This window comes from Acipenser ruthenus, chromosome 13, assembly GCF_902713425.1.
Source record: "Acipenser ruthenus chromosome 13, fAciRut3.2 maternal haplotype, whole genome shotgun sequence".
NCBI lineage: Eukaryota > Metazoa > Chordata > Actinopteri > Acipenseriformes > Acipenseridae > Acipenser > Acipenser ruthenus.
Window position 1 is genome coordinate 17,717,018 of NC_081201.1, and position 21,404 is coordinate 17,738,421.

At 37.5% G+C, this 21,404-nt stretch overlaps 1 protein-coding gene across 6 annotated transcripts in view; it reads left to right on the forward strand.

The window, feature by feature from the left end:
* Positions 1 to 6,186: 6,186 nt before the first annotated feature.
* Positions 6,187 to 21,404, forward strand: part of gbf1 (golgi brefeldin A resistant guanine nucleotide exchange factor 1) — a 197,705-nt gene continuing 182,487 nt past the window's right edge. For 3 of the 6 annotated variants that reach the window (XM_059035690.1, XM_059035691.1, XM_059035695.1), the window contains exons 1-3: positions 6,189 to 6,669; positions 12,490 to 12,593; positions 14,664 to 14,730. In XM_059035690.1, coding sequence (XP_058891673.1) covers positions 12,498 to 12,593; positions 14,664 to 14,730 — 163 coding nt within the window. In that variant the 5' untranslated portion in view covers positions 6,189 to 6,669; positions 12,490 to 12,497. Of the gene's footprint in view, positions 6,670 to 12,489; positions 12,594 to 14,663; positions 14,731 to 21,404 lie in introns of all 6 variants that reach the window. The other 3 variants (XM_059035693.1, XM_059035694.1, XM_059035692.1) reach the window with 3 other exon arrangements.

Sequence of the window (21,404 nt, forward strand, 5' to 3'; positions counted from 1 at the left end):
AAAGGCTTTGAAAGAAACAGCCCAGCTCTTTTGATTGTCTCAAAATGGAAATATAAAGAACCTCTCCCATTCAAGGGAAGTAATGTTAAAACTTTACAATGCATTAATAAGACCTCATCTAGAATATTGTGTTCAGTTCTGGTCACCTCGTTACAAAAAGGATATTACTGCTCTAGAAAGAGTGCAAAGAAGAGCAACCAGAATTATCCCGGGTTTAAAAGGCATGTCGTACGCAGACAGGCTCAAAGAATTGAATCTATTCAGTCTTGAATAAAGAAGACTACGCGGCGATCTGATTCAAGCATTCAAAATTCTAAAAGGTATTGACAATGTCGACCCAGGGAAATTTTTCGACCTGAAAAAAGAAACAAGGACCAGGGGTCACAAATGGAGATTAGATAAAGGGGCATTCAGAACAGAAAATAGGAGGCACTTTTTTGCACAGAGAATTGTGAGGGTCTGGAGCCAACTCCCCAGTAATGTTGTTGAAGCCGACACCCTGGGAAGCTGCTTGATGAGATTCTGGCATCAATAAGCTACTAACAACCAAACGACCAAGATGGGCCGAATGGCCCCCTCTCGTTTGTAAACTTTCTTATGTTCTTATGTTCATTGGCATTATGGAGGAGCTAAGCAGTAGGTATTATTCATTTAAAAAAATCACATACTTGCATTGATCACAATTACAAATGAGAGGCTTCCTCAGGGGCTTGCACTTACATACCAAACCAGAAAGATCAGTACAATGAACACACTGATGACCATGACATATAATATCAGCAATAGTGAATTAGTGAGGAAATGTTTAATCACAATTCAATAAGTGAGTATACACATACAGACATGCTCAAATTTGTTGGTACCCCTCCACAAAAAACGAAGAATGCACAATTTTCTCTGAAATAACTTGAAACTGACAAAAGTAATTGGCATCCACCATTGTTTATTCCATATTTAATAGAAATCAGACTTTGCTTTTGATTTTTTATTCAACATAATATTGTAAATAAGAAAACAAATGAAAATGGCATGGACAAAAATGATGGGACCGCTAACCTAATATTTTGTTGCACAACCTTTAGAGGCAATCACTGCAATCAAACGTTTTCTGTAGCTCTCAATGAGACTTCTGCACCTGTTAACATTTAGTTTGGCCCACTCTTCCTGAGCAAACTGCTCCAGCTGTCTCAGGTTTGATGGGTGCCTTCTCCAGACTGCAAGTTTCAGCTCTTTCCATAGATGTTCGATAGGATTAAGATCAGGACTCATAGAAGGCCACTTCAGAATAGTCCAATGTTTTGTTCTTATCCATTCTTGGGTGCTTTTAGCTGTGTGTTTTGGGTCATTATCCTGTTGGAGGACCCATGACCTGCGACTGAGACAGAGCTTTCTGACACTGGGCAGTACATTTCGCTCCAGAATGCCTTGATAGTCTTGAGATTTCATTGTGCCCTGCACAGATTCAAGGCACCCTGTGCCAGGCGCAGCAAAGCAGCCCCAAAACATAACCGAGCCTCCTCCATGTTTCACTGTAGGTATGGTGTTCTTTTCTTTGAAAGCTTCATTTTTTCGTCTGTGAACATAGAGCTGAAGCTCCAGTTTTGACTCATCTGCCCAAAGGACATTCTCCCAGAAGGATTGTGGCTTGTCAATATGCATTTTAGCAAATTCCAGTCTGGCTTTTTTATGTTTTTCTTTCAAAAGTGGAGTCCTCCTGGGTCTTCTTCCATGGAGCCCACTTTCGCTCAAAAAGCGACGGATGGTGCGATCAGAAACTGACGTACCTTCACCTTGGAGTTCAGCTTGTATCTCTTTGGCAGTTATCCTTGGTTCTTTTTCTACCATTCGCACTATCCTTCTGTTCAATCTGGGGTCGATTTTCCTCTTGCGGCCGCGCCCAGGGAGGTTGGCTACAGTTCCATGGACCTTAAACTTCTTAATAATATTTGCAACTGTTGTCACAGGAACATCAAGCTGCTTGGAGATGGTCTTGTAGCCTTTACCTTTACCATGCTTGTCTATTATTTTCTTTCTGATCTCCTCAGACAACTCTCTCCTTTGCTTTCTCTGGTCCATGTTCAGTGTGGTGCACACCATGATACCAAACAGCACAGTGACTACTTTTCTCCATTTAAATAGGCTGAATGACTGATTACAAGATTGGAGACATGTGTGATACTAATTAAAGAAACTAATTAGTTTGAAATATCACTATAATCCAATTAGTTATTATCTTTTCTAAGGGGTACCAACAAATGTGTCCAGGCCATTTTAGAATATCTTTGTAGAATAAGCAATAATTCATCTCTTTTCACGGCTTCTTTGCTTTATTCTATGACATACCAAAGGCATGCAAGTATACATGATAAAATAGCTTTTAATTTGATCACTTTTTAGGAGGAATGAAACATTATTTCAATGAGCTGTAAGGGTACCAACAAATTTGAGCACGTCTGTATATTCAAAAAAGAAGTGTGACAGACAAACACTCCACAGAATCTCATGTTCTCAATAACTTAACCAAAAGCAATGAGCTGTTCTCCAGACTTATGCACAAATGTGAAGTGTGGCATATGTATGCAGCTACAGTAGGTATGAGCGCCTCCACTATATCCCTTTTGGGATAATCAAGGTGCTAATTGAGGTGCTACAGACACAGTGATGTGTTGCAAGCTTTGGCTGAAACATGGGCACCAGCATTCTGGACAAACTAAAGTCTAACCAAAAACTACCAGGCAGGCTATGAAGCAAAGCAATGCATAATCAATACTCAATCGCACAAAGGCCTCAAACATTGGGGAGACACACCATTGTCCAGAACATGATGTGGTAACACTCTGCACGGGACTCAGGGTCAAACGAATGAGGTTCAACAGCAAAGGAGGTTTTTCTTGAAAGATGCTGAGAGGATGTCTTGCCAGAATCATACCAGAGTAAATTCTGCTGCACCCACGGTTATGTCAGAGAGACAAGCTGTTACAGAGGAACAGATAACTCGTGTCAGTCTTTGTGGAAGGATGGATTTCAGTTTTGTTAGCGCTGAAGTGGAATTCTACTCCATACATGCCAGCCTCTAATGTGACCCAGGAGTAAAGTGCACTGGTACCCCACTATTATTATCCATAGCACTGTATTATCCAGCACTGGTAGCAGGGTAGTTAGTACAGTTACAGGTTTGGACTAAAGGCTTGCATGGTGTTTGCATGGTATAGTACAGTTACAGGTTTGGACTAAAGGGTTGCATGGTGTTTGCATGGTATAGTACAGTTACAGGTTTGGACTAAAGTCTTGCATGATGTTTGCATGGTATAGTACAGTTACAGGTTTGGACTAAAGTCTTGCATGGTGTTTGCAGGGTATAGTAGAGTTACAAGTTTGGACTAAAGTCTTGCATGGTGTCTGCAGGGTGTAGTACAGTTACAGGTTTGGACTAAAGGCTTGCATGCAGCGGTCCAGATAAGCTGCATACCTGCTGTTTTCCCCTATTCAAAAATCAGAAATACGCACTCAATTTAAATTCAATGTGTAAAAATACACAGCAATTTTGCTGCTCAGCTTGTCTTCCTCCCCTAAAACTTCCACTACAACCACATCTCCCAGAATACAAATGTCTTCAGTTACTAGGAAACTGTACACAAGAAAAAAACAACCATCAAAAATATCCAATCTTTGACTAGTCCTGTTGTCTTTGCAGCCAATCACAGCAAGAATAAGAAAAATTTGAAGCTACACAGGTTGAAGCGTAAACACCCCAGTCCAGCTACAAATTAAACTGGAACCATCGTCAGAGGCAACCGCTAAAAAAAAAAAAAAAAAAAAAAGTGCCTATAATATTAAACAAACTGTTTTATAACTTATTCATGCATTTCATTATTTTATTTACCTGTATGGCTTTATACTGAAGTGTTTACATATTCACTGAGTTTAAGAGTTTAAGTTTTAAATATATGTAATGTAAACGAGCCTTGCGACTTGGGTTCGTTTTGCCCTTTAAAATACCGACCAGACACAGATGGAGGGTTTGAAAGCGTTTTTGCGCTAATTTTAATAACAAATCAATGAACAAAACAAAGCAAATCACGAACACAAAATACCCACAAACAAAATAAATACCTAGCTCTGTACGAGCACTAACTAACACACACAGGAACACCCTGACTACACGTGGGACAGCTAGGCTGTTTCCCCACTAAAAATACACAAAAACCACACAGGTTGAATACAGCACTTTTTTTCCTCTCTCACGACTGCCAGGACGCAGAGTACACCTTTCTGCTTCCTTCTTCTCAGCAGTCCCGAGCAAACTAACTCTTCTCTCTTTATACCCTGCACCTGGTTCCAATTTAATAATACTCACCAGGTGTAGGGGATAACTAAGCAATAAAACAATTAACCAATTCCATTAAACAATACAGCACTACAATGAAACAAAACAAAACCACACATTTTACTGCGGGGATGACTCCAATCCCATCCCCACTGTGTTACAGTAATTAATTTGCAAAGTCAGTGTGAAAAAAATGCGCTGAGCCGATAACGAACCTTGTAGAACACGCATGGTTGTACAGAAGTTCAAAGTAACATTGCAGTTAAAATGGCTTTTTTTAATGCCTACCCCATTAAAGATTGTACAGTATTTATCGATATTACTCATGACTTCAAGGTAATGTTGCACTAAACCCCCTGAAAATACATTTTACTCTCTCAGTGTTCAAATTAGAGTGTAAGTTACTCCCAGCCACAACCTTATTGGAACGCTGCTTAAGAACATAAGAAAGTTTACAAACAAGAGGAGGCCATTCGGCCCATCTTGCTCGTTTGGTTGATAGTAGCTTATTGATCCCAGAATCTCATCAAGCAGTTTCTTGAAGGATTCCAGAGTGTCAGCTTCAACAACATTACTGGGGAGTTGGTTCCAGACCCTCACAATTCTCTGTGATGTTTGCTTGCATGGTGTCTGCAGGGTAGTTAGTACAGTTGCAGGTTTGGATGGTTTGGTTTGGATGGTTTGCATGGTGTCTCAATTGTTCCATAGTTCAGCCTTCTGTATATGCTGCTTCATCATAAAACACTTGTTGATAGTCCAGGTGGTTTACATTCCCCAAACAGGTTATTTTATCTCCTCTCAAAACTCTTTGAATCCTGCTTGCAAAGTTAGTGAGCCAAACATACATTCTCATTACAAAAAGGATATTGCTGCTCTAGAAAGAGTGCAAAGAAGAGCAACCAGAATTATCCCGGGTTTAAAAGGCATGTTGTATGCAGACAGGCTAAAATAATTGAATCTATTCAGTCTTGAACAAAGAAGACTACACGGTGATCTGATTCAAGCATTCAAAATCCTAAAAGGTATAGACAATGTCGACCCAGGGGACTTTTTTGACCTGAAAAAATAAACAAGGACCAGGGGTCACAAATGGAGATTAGATAAAGTGGCATTCAGAACAGAAAATAGGAGGCACTTTTTTACACAGAGAATTGTCAGGGTCTGGAACCAACTCCCCAGTAATGTTGTTGAAGCTGACACCCTGGGATCCTTCAAGAAGCTGCTTGATGAGATTCTGGGATCAATAAGCTACTAACAACCAAACGAGCAAGATGGGCTGAATAGCCTCCTCTCGTTTGTAAACTTTCTTATGTTCTTCTGTTAGTACTTGCAGATGGCAGGGGTTATGTTGATTATTCAAACTTGGGAAGCAAATCAGAAATTAAAACACTTGATATAGTTTGATCTCATAATATCGCCGTAAGAAGTTATGCAAAAAACAACAATATAGGACATTTCAACAATTAATATTAAATAATAAAATAAACAAATAACAGTCACTCGCAGTACTGATTGAGTATAACACCACCAAAAATACTAGGTGACTTCAGCAGGCCTAGAAAAACACGCTCAAGCACACATTCTCCAGCTACTTGCTGTTCCTGCTACAGGCAGCATCATCGCACCGGTTGTACTAGTCCGTGTCAAGTTTTTCAGCGTTTGGGAAGTGGGTGTACGGTATTCAAAACAGATTCTGCTGGGTTCGCCTGTCATATTTTTTTACAGGTCAATACGCCTCAACCAAGTGTTGAATCTGCCCGTAAAGCCCGCCCATTCTGAGACCAACCTTAAAACTCCTATTAATTTCTTTCTGCGATAGGTGTAGGCCTTCTTCAATCAAATGGCACGTCCTTTGGGGTTTCCACCAATGTACGTCCCAGCTTTACCCAACGTACTCTTTATTGACAACCACTTACTCTCCGCTGACCATTCCATAATTTGCCTTTTTTTTTTTTTTTTTTACTCATTTTCAAAGCTAGTATTTTACGACCCGCGGTCTCTTCCTTCAGTGCGATTGGCTGTCAAGGCTGTCTGTCAGGACGGTCTCCAGGCAGCAGTTTAGTAGACTCTATCCTGTGTTACCACGTCATTGGTTTACCAAGTGCAGCAGGCGAGCCGGCTAGTAGAGTTAAATATCTAATCTTAAAACTTACTGCCTTCAAACGAGCGATTTGGTGTTTTTCCCACTTATCTAGTTTCTTGAAATGTGAACGTTTTTAGCTGATTAAATGTTTTAGAGCATTTTGTTTTGCGTATGCGGTAATTTAAACATTTATTGTCATATTGCTGAGTAAATCAGCTGAAATTGACCAGGCCGCCATTTTGGATTTGGATCCATACAGGTAGAGTACTGTTTTCTCTCTTTATTTACGTTTCTCATTTTTGTCCAGGAAGTGTGACAGTTGTTTAAGATGTAGCCTTGTTTGTTAACATACATGCTAGGTTTAATAATACACAATAGCAAATGGGCTATGTCATAAACCTACAGTATATGCAGTACCTCTCTCCTAGTCGTGTGCAGAGAGTAGCCTCCCTAAATAATAAACCTATACTGCATTAGGCTTACTTACTTATGTATCATTCTGATTTATATCGATTGTAGTACATTTCTGTATAAACGTGTTTTCTACGTACAGTGATATGGTATTTGTACGTATATATTAGTAGTACCATATGTACACGTATACATTTTCTGTAGTAACGCGCAGTGTATAGGCAACTCATGAGACACAAGATTTTTGCAGAGTTTGGTGGTTTTATTATTTTTTTTTTTAAGGTGAATAAGATATCTGAGTTCTGTTCTGATTACAGTTTTGTTTTGCAGGTATTCTTGGTTCGTGACAAGTATATTGTATTTTGATTGTAATCTGTGTATGCAGCTAGATTATTGAATTGATTTACTATAATTATTGATATTTTATTAACTAAATGTAAAGCTTAGTTCATAAGATTGGAACATGACGGTTTTAATTATTTAACCCCCCAGGGACCACATTATTTCAGAAGGGAGGTGGGGTGCAATGGAGTCCCTGATAAAAAGACTAGGCTGTATATCCTGGATAATGTTGCAGTTCAGTGCATTTGGGAAACTGGATTTATTCACTATCAATACATACTATGACACTTAATGGTATTAACAAACAAATATGCTAATATGAAAGGCATATCATTTTGTTACTTCCTGTCAAACACAACCCCAAAGGATCATGGGATACCATGGGACTTTGGTCCAGCATGAAGCCAGATTCCTGTCCTCTTGGAGATCAGGCAGAGTAACAAACATCACTTTCCAGAAGTCATGACAAATGCATCTCCTATAACATTAACTCTGATCTCAGAGATAGGCCCCCTGTTTACAAACTGGCTCAGTAAAAGTCTAGTCTTGTGTTTATTTTGTGGCTATGGGAGATGCATTTGATTAGAAGGGGAAATAAGGCTACATGTTTACAGCTCTGTAAGATTTGTAAATCATGTACATATCAATATTTGTCCAAATGTACATAGGTTAGACACCAAACAAGCAAACAAAGCAGTTTATGGTCAGAGTTATTCAGGAACAACTCAATCTGTTTGTACGCTGGTGGCTTTTTACTGTGCTTAAATAAAACTGAAGAAGATGCATTATTTAAATGTATTTGTCTGGCAATTGAAAACATGTGATGAAGCAGGTCATCATTTATTTTTAAAAAATAGCTTTTTATAAATGATCGCATATATGTCAATAAATAGTGCTTCAGATTTTTACCCCGACTTTTGTACTCTAATTTAAAAATGCAATTGATACCTGTTAAGCTGTTCGTGTATCTCAATCATAACTGAGAAACGCGTCAATTGTAAAATGACGTGTTAACTAAATGGGCCTTTAAATTGTAAGTCTTACTTTTTCATTTAAAAGCAGAAGCGACTCATAATGTAAATACAGTTATGCATAACAATTGTAATAAATGGTGTCCAGCATAAAATACTTACTTTTTCATTATAGCATTAATAAAGATTAGTTGCTTATTAACACGTTGCGGTCTCAATTGTACGTTCTGCTTGTAAATGAAAGCTTGGCCTATTAAGTTGTTTCACAGAAAAAAGCATAAATGAAATCAATACTATAAACATGTTTCTCAGCTGTGATTGAGATGCACAAATGGCTTAACAGTTATCTGTTGAATTCTTAAAGGAGAGTAGAAAAGCAGAGGTAAAACACTGAATCAAAAGCCCTATAAATAATAATAGAAATAAATGGATAAAAATAGTAAAGCGATATGAAAAAAAATAAAAGCATTGGGGGTACAGTAATGGTCTGTTGATGCATTATATACAGAAAAAGTGCTAAAATCCAAATTGTTAGTCTGTCCTGCTTACTGTATGTAAAAGAGACAATAACTAGTTATATAAGTCCTTTAGTAACAGCAATAGTTTGTACTTGTGTGACTGGCAGCAGTAGGAAAAAAAGACTAAAAAGAAACATAACATGTAAGCAGTCTTCTCTCCTTTTTAAAAACAAACAAACAAAAACAAACAAACTATTAAACATCTCTGGTGAATTGAAGCAAACTGAAAGCAGCATACTAACTGGGGATGATCCCATGGTTAGTGCGGAGGTCCGTACTAAACTAGTATACAAGTTAATACCAATTGCAATGAACTTGGCAGCTCAAGATAGTCCTCAGCTGTGTACTAAAAATGTTCTCAATTGCAACAAACCCAAAGTAAGGATACTAAAGCATGGAATTAAATTAGTCTAACAATTTCTATAGACTATGTGAAGTCCCAGAATGTATTGACAACTTTTATGTAACTTGTAACTTTTATGTATGTAAAATTAGGGCAACATTGGATTGACTGTCTGCAGTTATTGTTTAAATAGAAAGTTAGTCACTGAACCGCGTAATGGAACAAAGTGCTAAAAATGAATTGGAGTTTTTTTTCTTTTTCTAAAACGTTCTGACGGCTCATTGGACAGAAAGGAGCTTTCTTGTTTACTGTTAAAGAGAGTTCCAGTGTCACACACGAGTACATCTAGTCTGTCCTGAACACGCCTTCACTTCTCAAAGTACACTAGCAGCTCTGCTACAGCCAACAACAATACAAAAACAAATTAAACCCATCAGTTGCGACAAATTCATGAATCAAGCTAAATATGATAATGTAAGACTGTGTGTTTTTTTTTAATATAAGAGAGTAGCAGTAGGTGCATTGCTGCTTTTGTTTTTTTATTTTTTGCGAGTAGTATGTAAAGCCTACCCATTTTCTTTGTTGGTTTGCAGTTTTTGGACATGATGACAGTTCATTTTTTTATGTTCTCTTCACAATGAACAGTTCATTTTAGAAGTGATATCCTATTTATTGTGTTTTCTGATTGCTGTATGCTGCTGATCAAGCTTGACCCGCTCATTTTATTGTGTTGGTAATTTCTAAATTATTGCCCCAAGGAAATTTTGGTAACGGTCTCAATGGGTACATTTCCTGGTTAAATAAACGAGACACCACGCGATGGTACCCTTGTACCCTGGTCTCTCTCGTTCATATTATTACGTCATAAGAATATTCCTGGTTCCCACTGAACAAAAATGGCTACGTGTGCAGGTGGACACTTGCAGTTAAAATAAAAAACATCATTCAATATTCTGTTTATACCACAAGTATTTTTAAAAAATAAGTAGCAATAAAAGTGTGAATTTTTATATATGAAATCAATTAATTCAGGGATTATTTTACCCGGTGGATTTTTACTTTCATTTACAACTGTTTATGGCCTATTAGCAACCATCTTTTTAAAAGCTGGACTAAAACACTGATCTGTGATTCCATGAACTTTGTGAAGATGACCGACACCATTTGCAGAAATTGCACCCCAGACGATCACTGACCCTCCTTCATGCTTGACTGTTGGCACGTCCTTCTTTCTTCAACCTCTCAATGGCTCTTTGGCGCACATATGCATGGCGATTGGAGATAAACAGTTCAAATGCATACTCGTCATTCCAAAGAACCTTGTGCCAATGTTCCAAAGACCATGATACATGTTTCGCGATAGCAAGTCACTTTGCTATATGTTATTTTTGCAGTAAAAGCTTTCTAGTTGCCACACTTCCCCAAAGGCCACATTCAGGGTTTGTTTGCTAGTCTGGAAAAAGTATGGCAAAATGCCAAACTGATTTCCAGGGCTTGAAAATGTTTGAAAAACCATGTCTCCGTTATGAAAGTCTTGAAAAAGTCTGGAATTTTACTAGTATCACGGGAGAATGAAAATAATTCTGCTTTTTTTTAAAGTTAGTATTAATTGATTTTGAAAGCGGGTTAGCAGCTGTAGCAACAACTGTCTAGGCAATTTGCTAGTAGTAGCAATTATATTGCTTGCGACCAAATCGCGCAAGGATTGCCCCATCTATCACTCCTGACAACGTCCTGACAAACTCAAGCAATCCTATCCAGTCAGCGCACTGGTATATGTCACATGACCCTGTCTGCTCCAGTGAAACGAAGGGCAAAAGTGACACTACAACAGCAAAATATATCAATTTATATTGAAGGCTATAATTTTTAAACAAAGTTACAAACTGGAATTACAAGCTACTGTACTCTGCTCACCCAGATTCACATTTTGTTATCTTGTTGTTACCTTTATTAAGTCGTTAACGTTATTTCCCAAAACAAGTTATTATCATCACTTGATTCAGGTTTAAAAAAAAAAAAACGCTTTCTGTAGCCCCTATGGTGTGTATAAACGTAGCATGTTAACGTCGTTCATTAACGTTCATTTCTTTAATGTGATTAATAAAATGTAAGCAACATTGATGTGTTTTTTTTTTTAATAAGGAAATAAAACTGAAACTTTGTTAATGTGTTTTTTTTTTGTTTTTTTTTGGTGGGGGGGGGGGGGGGGTTGTACTGTGTTCTTCAACGATTAGGATATAGCCATCATTTTCATAATTTTTGTAGGCCTAATATTTATTTATAATACTAATTATATTGTTACTAAAACAGTAAACATAAAGGCCTATTTTAGTGATAGTTAAACGGTGTGCTGCAAGGTTTTGTGGTAATTCCACTTATAGTGGACATAGTGCACTTATTTCCAAATTATCCTGCTAAAAGACGACTGGGTCAAGTTTGTCCAAATTAAAAGGCAAGCTTTTCATGAGACGTCCAATTCCATGATTTGCGCCGATCATTTCACGTCCGATAGCTTTGTTAATGAAATAGTAACATGAAGGGTTTTTTTTTTGTTTTGTTGTCGTCAATTAAATTACTCTCAGAATACATTTCAGTCTCCGCTTTGACCTCACCTCAGATAGGTGCACGGGAATGCGTTGCATGGAAAAAAGTATTCGTGAAAGTAAAATCATCCAACTCGTCAGCCCACTTCAAATTAGATTTCTGATGCAGAAATCATAAAAAAAATTATGATTCTGCTTATCCTTTAGGTCAGCTTTAGATTTACAATGTTATCTTTAAAAGGTTATAATGTTGATATGCTAAATAATCTGTGCAGAATATATCATCATACCAATCAGCAGTGCCAACCCGCTGACACGGGGGCATATCCCTTGCATTCGTGATGCTGGAGGTTCAAATTGGTAAGGAATCGGGCCTCCAGCCACTTCTTCCCCACAATTTATTCCATTTGAACCCTCACTCTCACTGTCATAAAGATTGTTCAATTTGTCGGAAAACTCAGAATGATTGCTTCAAACTCTGAAGCTGTTGTATACCGGTATCTCTTCGTGGCATGTCTTCCTCTAGTGATGTCATGCCAACTTCGTGCATCTTCGGTGTGTGGTCTGTGTTTCCAAAATTGTTGATCTTTTTATGCCTCTCGGAGCGTTAAAATTAACCAGTGAGATGTAATTTCTTGCCTATTATGAAAGTAACCTAAGTACGGCCCGAAAGCCAAAAAATGATTTTCTATGTGAGATATGGACTTTAAACTAAACCACTTGCAAATATCCATGTACAGTGCTTTTTGTTGAATGTATCTTGTTTGAAACAAACACTCGCTTAATGCTGTTGTGTGAAATAAACCAATACATCCAGCTGTGTTGCAGTATATCCATGAGATCAAATACTTTACAAACCCAGTATATTGAATGGGAACTGACAATAAAACATACAACACTATAGTAAGCTATAGCTTAGGCTGACCACTTTTTTTTTTTCTTTTTAAGGCTTCACCATGGTGGACAAGAATATTTATATTGTTCAAGGGGAGATTTGTACTGTTGTGAGTGCCATTAAAAGAAACTCGAGATGGAGCACCCATACTCCCTTGGTAAGATAACTTTATTAATTTTATTCTACAATCCCAGAAATCAATTGCACTGTACTGAGTCCTGTAATAACTACCTGTTTAAAATGAGCTGCTCTAATCAAGTGGAAGAAAAGGGAACAAGGTGAGTCTGGTTAGATGCTAACCCATTCCCCTCAATAGGTGCCAGGTTCACTTCCAACAGGTAATTAAGCTTGTAGAATGATATTTACTATTGAGGCTGTAATTTGGTTCACTTCTCAGCTAGGGAACTACTCCATTGTTACACTGATGATACTCAGCTATATTTGTGTTTTTATAGCCAGGAAATACCTCTGCTGGGGTGTTATTAGCTGTTTGCCTTGCAGATATCAAGTGTTGGGTGTCTCAGAACATTTTAATGTTGAATTCTGATAAAAATAGAGGTTATGCTAGTGAACTCACAGAACCAACAAAAATGTCAATTTACTGAGGTCGCCGGTTCGAGTCCAGGCTATTCCACTGCAGACCGTGGACGGGAGTTCCCTAGGAGCGGCGTGCAATTGGCTGAGCGCCGCCCGGCATGTGTCCGTCTTCGTCCCTCCCGAGTTAGCGCGGGGTTGGCAGCGGTGAACCGGGTTGAAATAAACAATAATTGAGCTTACCAAATTGGGGAAAAAAATAATTACTGATTCCAAATTAAAAAATAAAAAATAAAAATAAAGACTTCAGGAGTCTTTCACCAGAACTAGACACAATTTGGGGGTCTTTTTGGCCCTGATCTATCATTTGAGACTCGTATTACAAAAATTACTGAAGCAGGGGTTTTCAACCTTTTATTGATTCATGCCCCACCTTAGCAATTCATTTTTATTTGCCCCCCCCCCCCCCCCCCCCCCCTCCATCATCCTGTGCATAGAACAACGCACCTAATAATTGATTATTGTAATGCACTTTTCTCTGGTATTCCAAAGTGTGTGATGTCTCGCTTAAAGCTTGTTCAGATTACTGCTGTTAAAACCAGAAACCAGAAAAAGTGAACATATTACTCCTGTTCTGGCCTCTTTGCACTGGCTCTCTATGCTTTTAGAATTGATTTTAAAATTGTATTTTTAATTTATGAGGCTCTGAATGGATTAGCACCCAGTTACTGGAATTATCGACCCTGTATACTCCCATCCGCACTCTTAGATCACAGATGCGGGGCTGCTGGTTATTCCAGAGTGAATAAAAAGTAACACAGGAGGAAAGGCCTTTTCTTGTAGAGCTCCTGAATTCTGGAATGCTCTGCCTCCTTCCGTCAGGGAAACTGGGACTCTTACTCTTTTTAAATCATGATTCTCTTTTTTTTTTCTTCATAAAATAGCTTTTTTGTCTTTGTCTTCTAATTTTACAATCAAAACTGCATTTTCTCTGTCCTTTTTTAATTCCAATATAATTAATGTTTTTATAGACTGTTTTTAATTGTTTCTAATTTTACAATGAAACTATTTATTTTTTTATAACAATTTAACTCTTTTTTTAAAACTTTTGTATTAGACTTTTTTAATGTATTGGTTTAATGGTTTTTTTATGAAGCACTTTGGGATCTTTGTGAAGACAGCGAGGATCGACTGCACATTAACTGCTCCAGGAGTGAAATTAAGAAGTACAACTTTAATTAAAAGGGTCTTGTGTGTGAAAATAGTTTCTGGGTAGTATTTGCCCTCACACACACTCAGGCTCTTGAAGTATTTCATTACAGACTGAAACTACCTTTGCTCTTTGGATTAGTTCTTTCATGGCTTGGATGAGCTCACTGCTTGATCTGTCCTTGTGTGAAGCAAACAGGAGCAAGTCTGGTGTGTGTTCACTACTGCATTAGAGCTTAGTGTGAAACACTTTCTAATTCTGTTTACATTCATGAGGAGACTGGTTGGTGGCACCTGCCTTTAGCACATCTCAATTTACCACTGATAAATTCTGAGAATTTCAGCAGCTGTTTTGTTTTTTGCTGTGTACGTTTGTGTAAGATTTCTTGGACATGTAAATGTGGTAATAGTGCATCCGAAAGGTAAAGTACATGCTGCTGGACCATTTCTTGCCCTAAATATTCTTTTTGATGTTGGCCTCTAGGATGAAGAACAAGATCCACTGCTGAACAGTTTTAGCCACCTGAAGGAAGCACTCAACAATATTAAAGGTATGATGCTCACACAATACACTGATAAACCAAGAGCCCATAGACTTATTGTGACACAGGTATTGATTTTGGTACAGCTGTAGACAATCCAACATAAAATCGTACTAGAACCCTACAGTTTTTTTGTGAGCAATGAATAAAGAAAATGCTTGCCCAGTTAGCTTTAGAGTTAAGGTTTGATTGAGGAAACCTATATGCTCCATGCTGGATTAGGCTGCTGTTATCCCCAGCATTCATTCTTACAGGAAAGTGTTGAAGTTAGATGCTTGTTAATACATGGATGGACATTTTTGCAGCACCGTCACACCGTTGTATGATTGAAAGTGCACCTCTTTAACCCCTGTCCATCACATTGGAGCAACAGGAGTGCCATTTTAACTTGGCTAACTCTCTCCTATCAGATAAATGACCACCTCTTTATCTGGGTTTAATATAACTGAATTCAAAGTGTATGTTGGAGCAGTTTGTTCCTCTGCCATGCTTTTTTGGAGCTGTGTGATTTTATTTTTTTGTTTTACTTTTATTAAAAAAAAAAAAAAGTATTATTATTTTGCTTCAAAAACATCAAACTGATTTGTGCTACTGGTTTGACCAAATGGATAGATTAGGTGACATATATAATATACACATATACATGGGTGAAAGTGTGCCGTCAGTAGACTGAATTCTGTCAAAATTGCCTCTCCCAGGTCTATTCCTATGATTCATGTAGAAATGCCAAAAAAATCTTGGGGGGTGGAAAATTGTAATGTTGTTGCACGTTCTTGTGACCTTTTTAGTATATTTTTCTCCTGTTGAACTGTAACTTGATTGAGTCCATAGGCACCTAACCCACAGAGCACAGGGGAGGCAAACTATATATTTTGCCACTCTACTTTTTTTGCTCTGTGTAAGCACACTATTATTCTATGTTTTGTTATGGTTTTGCCTATAAACGGTTTAAAAAAAAAAAAAAGAAAGTCATTCATAAGACGCCATAGTCGAACATTAAAAATAAATAAATAAAACAGCCCCTACACGAAGATTGGTTTGACCTACTATAGTGTGCTCTGCACTACTTAAAACAGCTAGTGACTGCAACAGAAAATGCTGGGCAGTTTGGATACTACAAACATTATTAATTAAATATAGGCTAGGTAATTGTTAGTTTAGTTTGTTTTATTCTCTAATTAAATTATATTTAGACGGTTGTTTGTGTTTTATTATTATTATTTTTAATAAGGACGTTAGTAGGTTCTTGTTGCTGCAGGGGCATGAACGGGTATAAGTTCAACAACAACTCTAAATAAAATGTTACTGCTGTTAAGCACTGGTAATAATCTGAAGCAGTGGTTTTGCAAAATAACAGAATCCCGTATTTACTTTAGAAATGTTTTTTTTTAATTAATAATTTGTCGTTCTTTATTAAAATTAATGTTCAGCTTTCATATTGAAGCTTGTTGTGTACTACTCATTCAAGCAAACCAAGTAGGAATTTGCTTAAGATGGTTTTCAAGTCAAGTAAGTCCATTTGTGTATAAATAATGACAATAGTTTAATCTTCCTTTAAAGGCACACACCTGAATCGTAAGGTAATTAAACTGTTTGCTTATACTCTCCCAGCCGTTCTGCTCACTGTCAGCCCTGGTTAAAGATATAAATAATGTACCTGATCCAAAGCAAATGTAAAACTTGCCTGAATATTAAAGTAACATTTTTAAATATTTTAAAACTAGCATGAAATGACTTGTTGCACTAGCAACAGTTACATTATTGTTTTGCCCTCTAACTCAATGGACCATATTTAGAAGCAAGCACAAAGGCAAAGACACAATTTCTCAGAGCAATAAGACCATTTTAATGGTATAAAACAAGAATAAAACAAATAAACATTTGCTTCTCTACGCTCAGCAGTTAGTCCTTCAGTTTACCCCCCTACTGTTTAACAAAGTCAGGTGCTTTTGATTGAGACACAACAACCATTGCTTCTGACATGGATTAAAACACTGAATTGTTGTACTGCTTTTAGAATGAAACACTCACCTATAGGAACCAAAACTGACTTGTGTTACTGAATAAGAAAGATTACTGGTCCAGAGCTTATCTATAAAAGTGAGTATAATTTACATTTGTGTTATTATACAGTAAAATAAACTTAATGTAAAAACTTTATTTTTTACAGTTGGTTATTAGTTATCAACATAGAAAATGATGTCAAACTCAGAAAACCTGTATGAACCCTGTATTTACGATATCTGATTGAGTTACGCAGAGATTGTATATGATTTTTGTGGCTGAGGTTTTAAAAAATGAATATGTGAATTGGGCATACATGTAAAAGGTTTGAAAGGAGGCTGTGTGGGCCAGTGGTTAAAGAAAAATGGCTTGTAACCAGGAGGTCCCCGGTTCAAACCCCACCTCAGCCACTGACTCATTGTGTGACCCTGAGCAAGTCACTTAACCTCCTTGTGCTCCATCTTTCAGGTGAGACGTTGTTGTTAGTGACTCTGCAGCTGATGCATAGTTCACACACCCTAGTCTCTGTAAGTCGCCATGGATAAAGGCGTCTGCTAAATAAACAAATAATAATAATCAGTAACATTTCAAAAACTATGTTTGTAAACGAGCCTCATGTGAGATTTGTCAGGTTGATCCATCTGGTAAAATGACAAGTTGTAAGAAGTCATTTTTAAATTTCTTTTTCTACAAAGTCAATTTCAAATTTGCTTCTGGAAGTGGTCCAAAATGGCTGAAAATGCATTAAAGCCACACACAGCCCGACTCATGCCATCCCGACTCATCGCATCTCAACTGGCCGTACAGAGTTTGGATGAATCGTATCATATCAGTGTGCGTGCACTTAAAACTAAGATTATGCAGATTTCAGTCGGGATGTCTTCAGATTTGAAGATTGAACATGTTGAATCTTTTTCAGACGCAGTTTCGTTCAGATGTGATCAGTCTGTCTGTGTGCGGCGGTTGCCGACTAAGACTGACTGAGACTGATTAGTCATAATGGTGTCAACCAATGGTGAAGCAGGTTTAAGTGATGTAGCTTGTCATGTAACTTGTCATACAAGATGGCGGAATATTGACAGCTTTAGTTCCACAGGTAAAAATACATTAGTCTTGAATTGCTCCGAGTGTCCCGATTTCAAAAATACCAGATATGTGCACATTTGAATACTGTTTTCTTAGGTGTTTATTAATTAAAGGTAAATTATCAATTTACCTTTTTACTATTGGCAGCCTATATTTTCTTACTGCGCTAAATAGAAGTAACCGGTGCGTCGATCTCCAGTAGGTCACAAATCACAAGCCCCTAGAGCCACACACTGAGAAAAAAACGCCAAAGTCAAATAAAAATCAACAGGTTGGATTTTATTTACCACAGGCTAAAGTGTAGTAGACAAGCTATACAAAAAGTCAAACACTGCCTGAAACGTTTGTACTGTGTAAATAGTAAATTAATTAATAGGCTAAGCGCTTCTTTTGGTTGCCTCGCGGCGCTGTCTCCACTGTCTAATCAGCATACGATGCCATGCATAATATGAGGGTTGCTATGTTGAGCTAAGTTAATACAAAAATGTGTACAGGGCAGTATTAATTAAATTTGCATACAGAGTAATCACCAGTATGTAGCTGTGGTCAGTAATTTGTTCTTAGCAGTGTGCGACACCTAGTCGGGAAAAAACTCAATTGTGACATCAAACCAAAACTGAGCACAACTGATCGTGGAATCTGTGCATACTCAGATGAGATGAGTCAGGGCGGTTTGAGTCTGGCTGTGTACCGCGGGCTTAAGGTACTGCACGCTGGAAATAAAAATGTGTATTATATATATCATATGGGAGATACTGAAATTGAAGAAGGAATCTATGAGAAACACCTAGGAGTTTGTGTTGACTCAGAAATGTCTTCATCTAGACAATGTGGGGAAGCTATAAAAAAAGGCCAACAAGATGCTTGGATATATTGTGAAAAGTGTTGAATTTAAATCAAGGGAAGTAATGTTAAAACTTTACAATGTATTAAGACATCATCTTGAATATTGTGTTCAGTTCTGGTCATCTCGCTACAAAAAGGAGATTGCTGCTCTAGAAAGAGTGCAAAGAAGAGCGACCAGAATTATTCCAGGTTTAAAAGGCATGTTGTATGCAGACAGGCTAAAATAATTGCACAAAGAAGACTACATGATGATCTGACTCAAACATTCAAAATTCTAAAAGGTATTGACAATGTCAACCCAAGGGACTTTTTCGACCTGAAAAAAGTTATGTTGTTGAAGCTGACGCCCTGGGATCCTTCAAGAAGCTGCTTGATGAGATTCTGGGATCAATAAGCTACTAACAACCAAATGAGCAAGATGGGCCGAATGGCCTCCTCTTGTTTTGTAAACTTTCTTATGTTCTTAAATGGATTCCTAGGATCCCTGGTAATAACATGAGGTTTAATTGTGCCTTTTTGTAGCTGAACAAGCAAATGAAAACTGAAATGTAACTTTAAACCCTTCAAATAAAACAAACGTGGGAATGGCGTTGTAAAGGGGGGAAAAACTCACTGTTTTGGTTCTCATTTATTACATTCCACATAACAAAGTCGCAACAAAAAATATATACAATCTTATAAGAATCACATTTTCTGGAAGTTGGGTACTATTTACGCGAGGCATTTCAGAATGACATGCATGTTTCTGTCATAAGATTCTGGTTCGCTCTAAAGCAGCATAATGCATTTTTGGCCCTAATGACTTTCCATAGAGCTCATATGAGTGCGAGTGAATTAACCTGGTTTGATTACTTTTTGCTGTTTAAAACATTTAAATAGCAGTTCAAGAGCTGCTGTGTTGATTCTTGGATTTTTTTTTTTTTTAAATATATGTTAATCTCACTTATAACATGGTTTGGAAAAATAACAATCTCTAATTGGTTAAATAGCATCACATGACCGTGCGTATATATAGTGTATACCATGGCTTGCATACTAAAGAGCCGCTTCACACTGAATAAATCACTACGCACCACTACATTCTAAATTTCATGACAAACTGCCATTTTATTTGTTATTAGTTACAAAACCACTACCAAGAATGAGTGGCATTCCACCTATTTCCGTTAATGTTTGGGGATGAAAACAGATAACTGGTACAACACCAACTTGCTGAGTGAAGACAGCAGTCCACCTGAAAAAAATAAATAAATAAAATAAGTGCACCAACAACTGTCAAGAGTAGACACAACAGTAGATGAGGAACAGCTAAATGAAATAGAAGAAAAAAGATTGAAAAAACACTAAAAAAGAGCAGTTAATGTACTTAGACTGGCTTAAAGAAAAAAATATGGACATTCATTTTAAGGAAATAAGTCCACAAAATCTCAACAACATTAAAGGGGATGTTGTGCCAGTGCAAGGTGGTCAACTGCATTTTATAATGCTGAGAGCTGGGCTAAATAGATATTTTAACAGTAGAAGTGTTGTCAAACATCTCTGCTGACAGTGAGTTTAATACCAGCAATAATGTACTCCTGTCAGTCATGAAAACTTTTAGAAAAGCAGGTAGACAAGGCCAGACACCACTCCCAAATTACCGGCCTGGATTTAAAACGTCTGCGGGAAACTGAAGCACTGTCCCCTGACACTGTGGTCGGATTACTGCGTAAAGTCTGATTTGATCTTCAAACTTAATCTGGCACGACTTGGACGCAAGGGTGTCCGACAACTAACAAACATTTTTTGAGATACAAAAGAATGAAAACAGACTTGAATATGTGTGCCTCGCATATAACGAGGACACAAACTCACCTCAAAATCTTGTTTCAGGCAGCATCCATCACAGCTGCTGCTGCCTTTATTAAGGGAAGGAATGGGCTCATAATATTTGATTAATTAGTTTGTAGCTGAAATGATCCATTCTCCACTTTCGCTTGCCCTGTAATACATTTAAATGAAAGGTAAATAAGCTATACAGTGAAAGATGTAGCAATAATTTGATTGTATGAATGCTAACATGGCGTGAATCGAGTAGCTTCACATTATTCTAATCCTGTTTAAAATGTCAAATTAATAAGTGGAAAAGAAACTAGATGGGATTTTGATTTATTTTCTAAGTCAGTGTAACATTGCAAGGCAGTGCCCTGTTTTAACTATCGGTAATGCTCAATGAAAGAATTAATCTCTGCTGATTTTTGAAGGTTTTCTGCATTTCCTTTCTAGTAATGCTTTCACTTCATCGTACAAGTCAAACTTTCCCATATTCTCCTGTGGCTTGATGTAAATACATTCAGGTTGCAAATATAAAGTGCCTTTTCTACAGACGGGACTGAACATATTTAATCAGGTGTGGCAGAAATATCCATTGAGAACCGTTGGCCTTTTCCATTAGTAAATATTATCTTTTTCTTCCCCTTTTTTCTGTAGGGGTTTCTGTAGTTTATTTATCATTTCCTAACTCCCTTTGAAGGCTGTAATGCGGTTTGTTCATTATTTAACCAAAAACGTTGTAATGAACTGAGCACGGTAATGTAAATGTTAAGCATTGTTGCTCTGGCATTCCCCAATGCTTCAGTGTGTTCAGAAGTGGTGCTTAACTCTAGCATGGCCACAGCTACTCCTAGCGATTTTCAGAAGCAGGCCTACCATTAGTCATTTAATGTGAGGATCCCAACTGCAGAATCCCACTTGCAAGGTATTCCCAC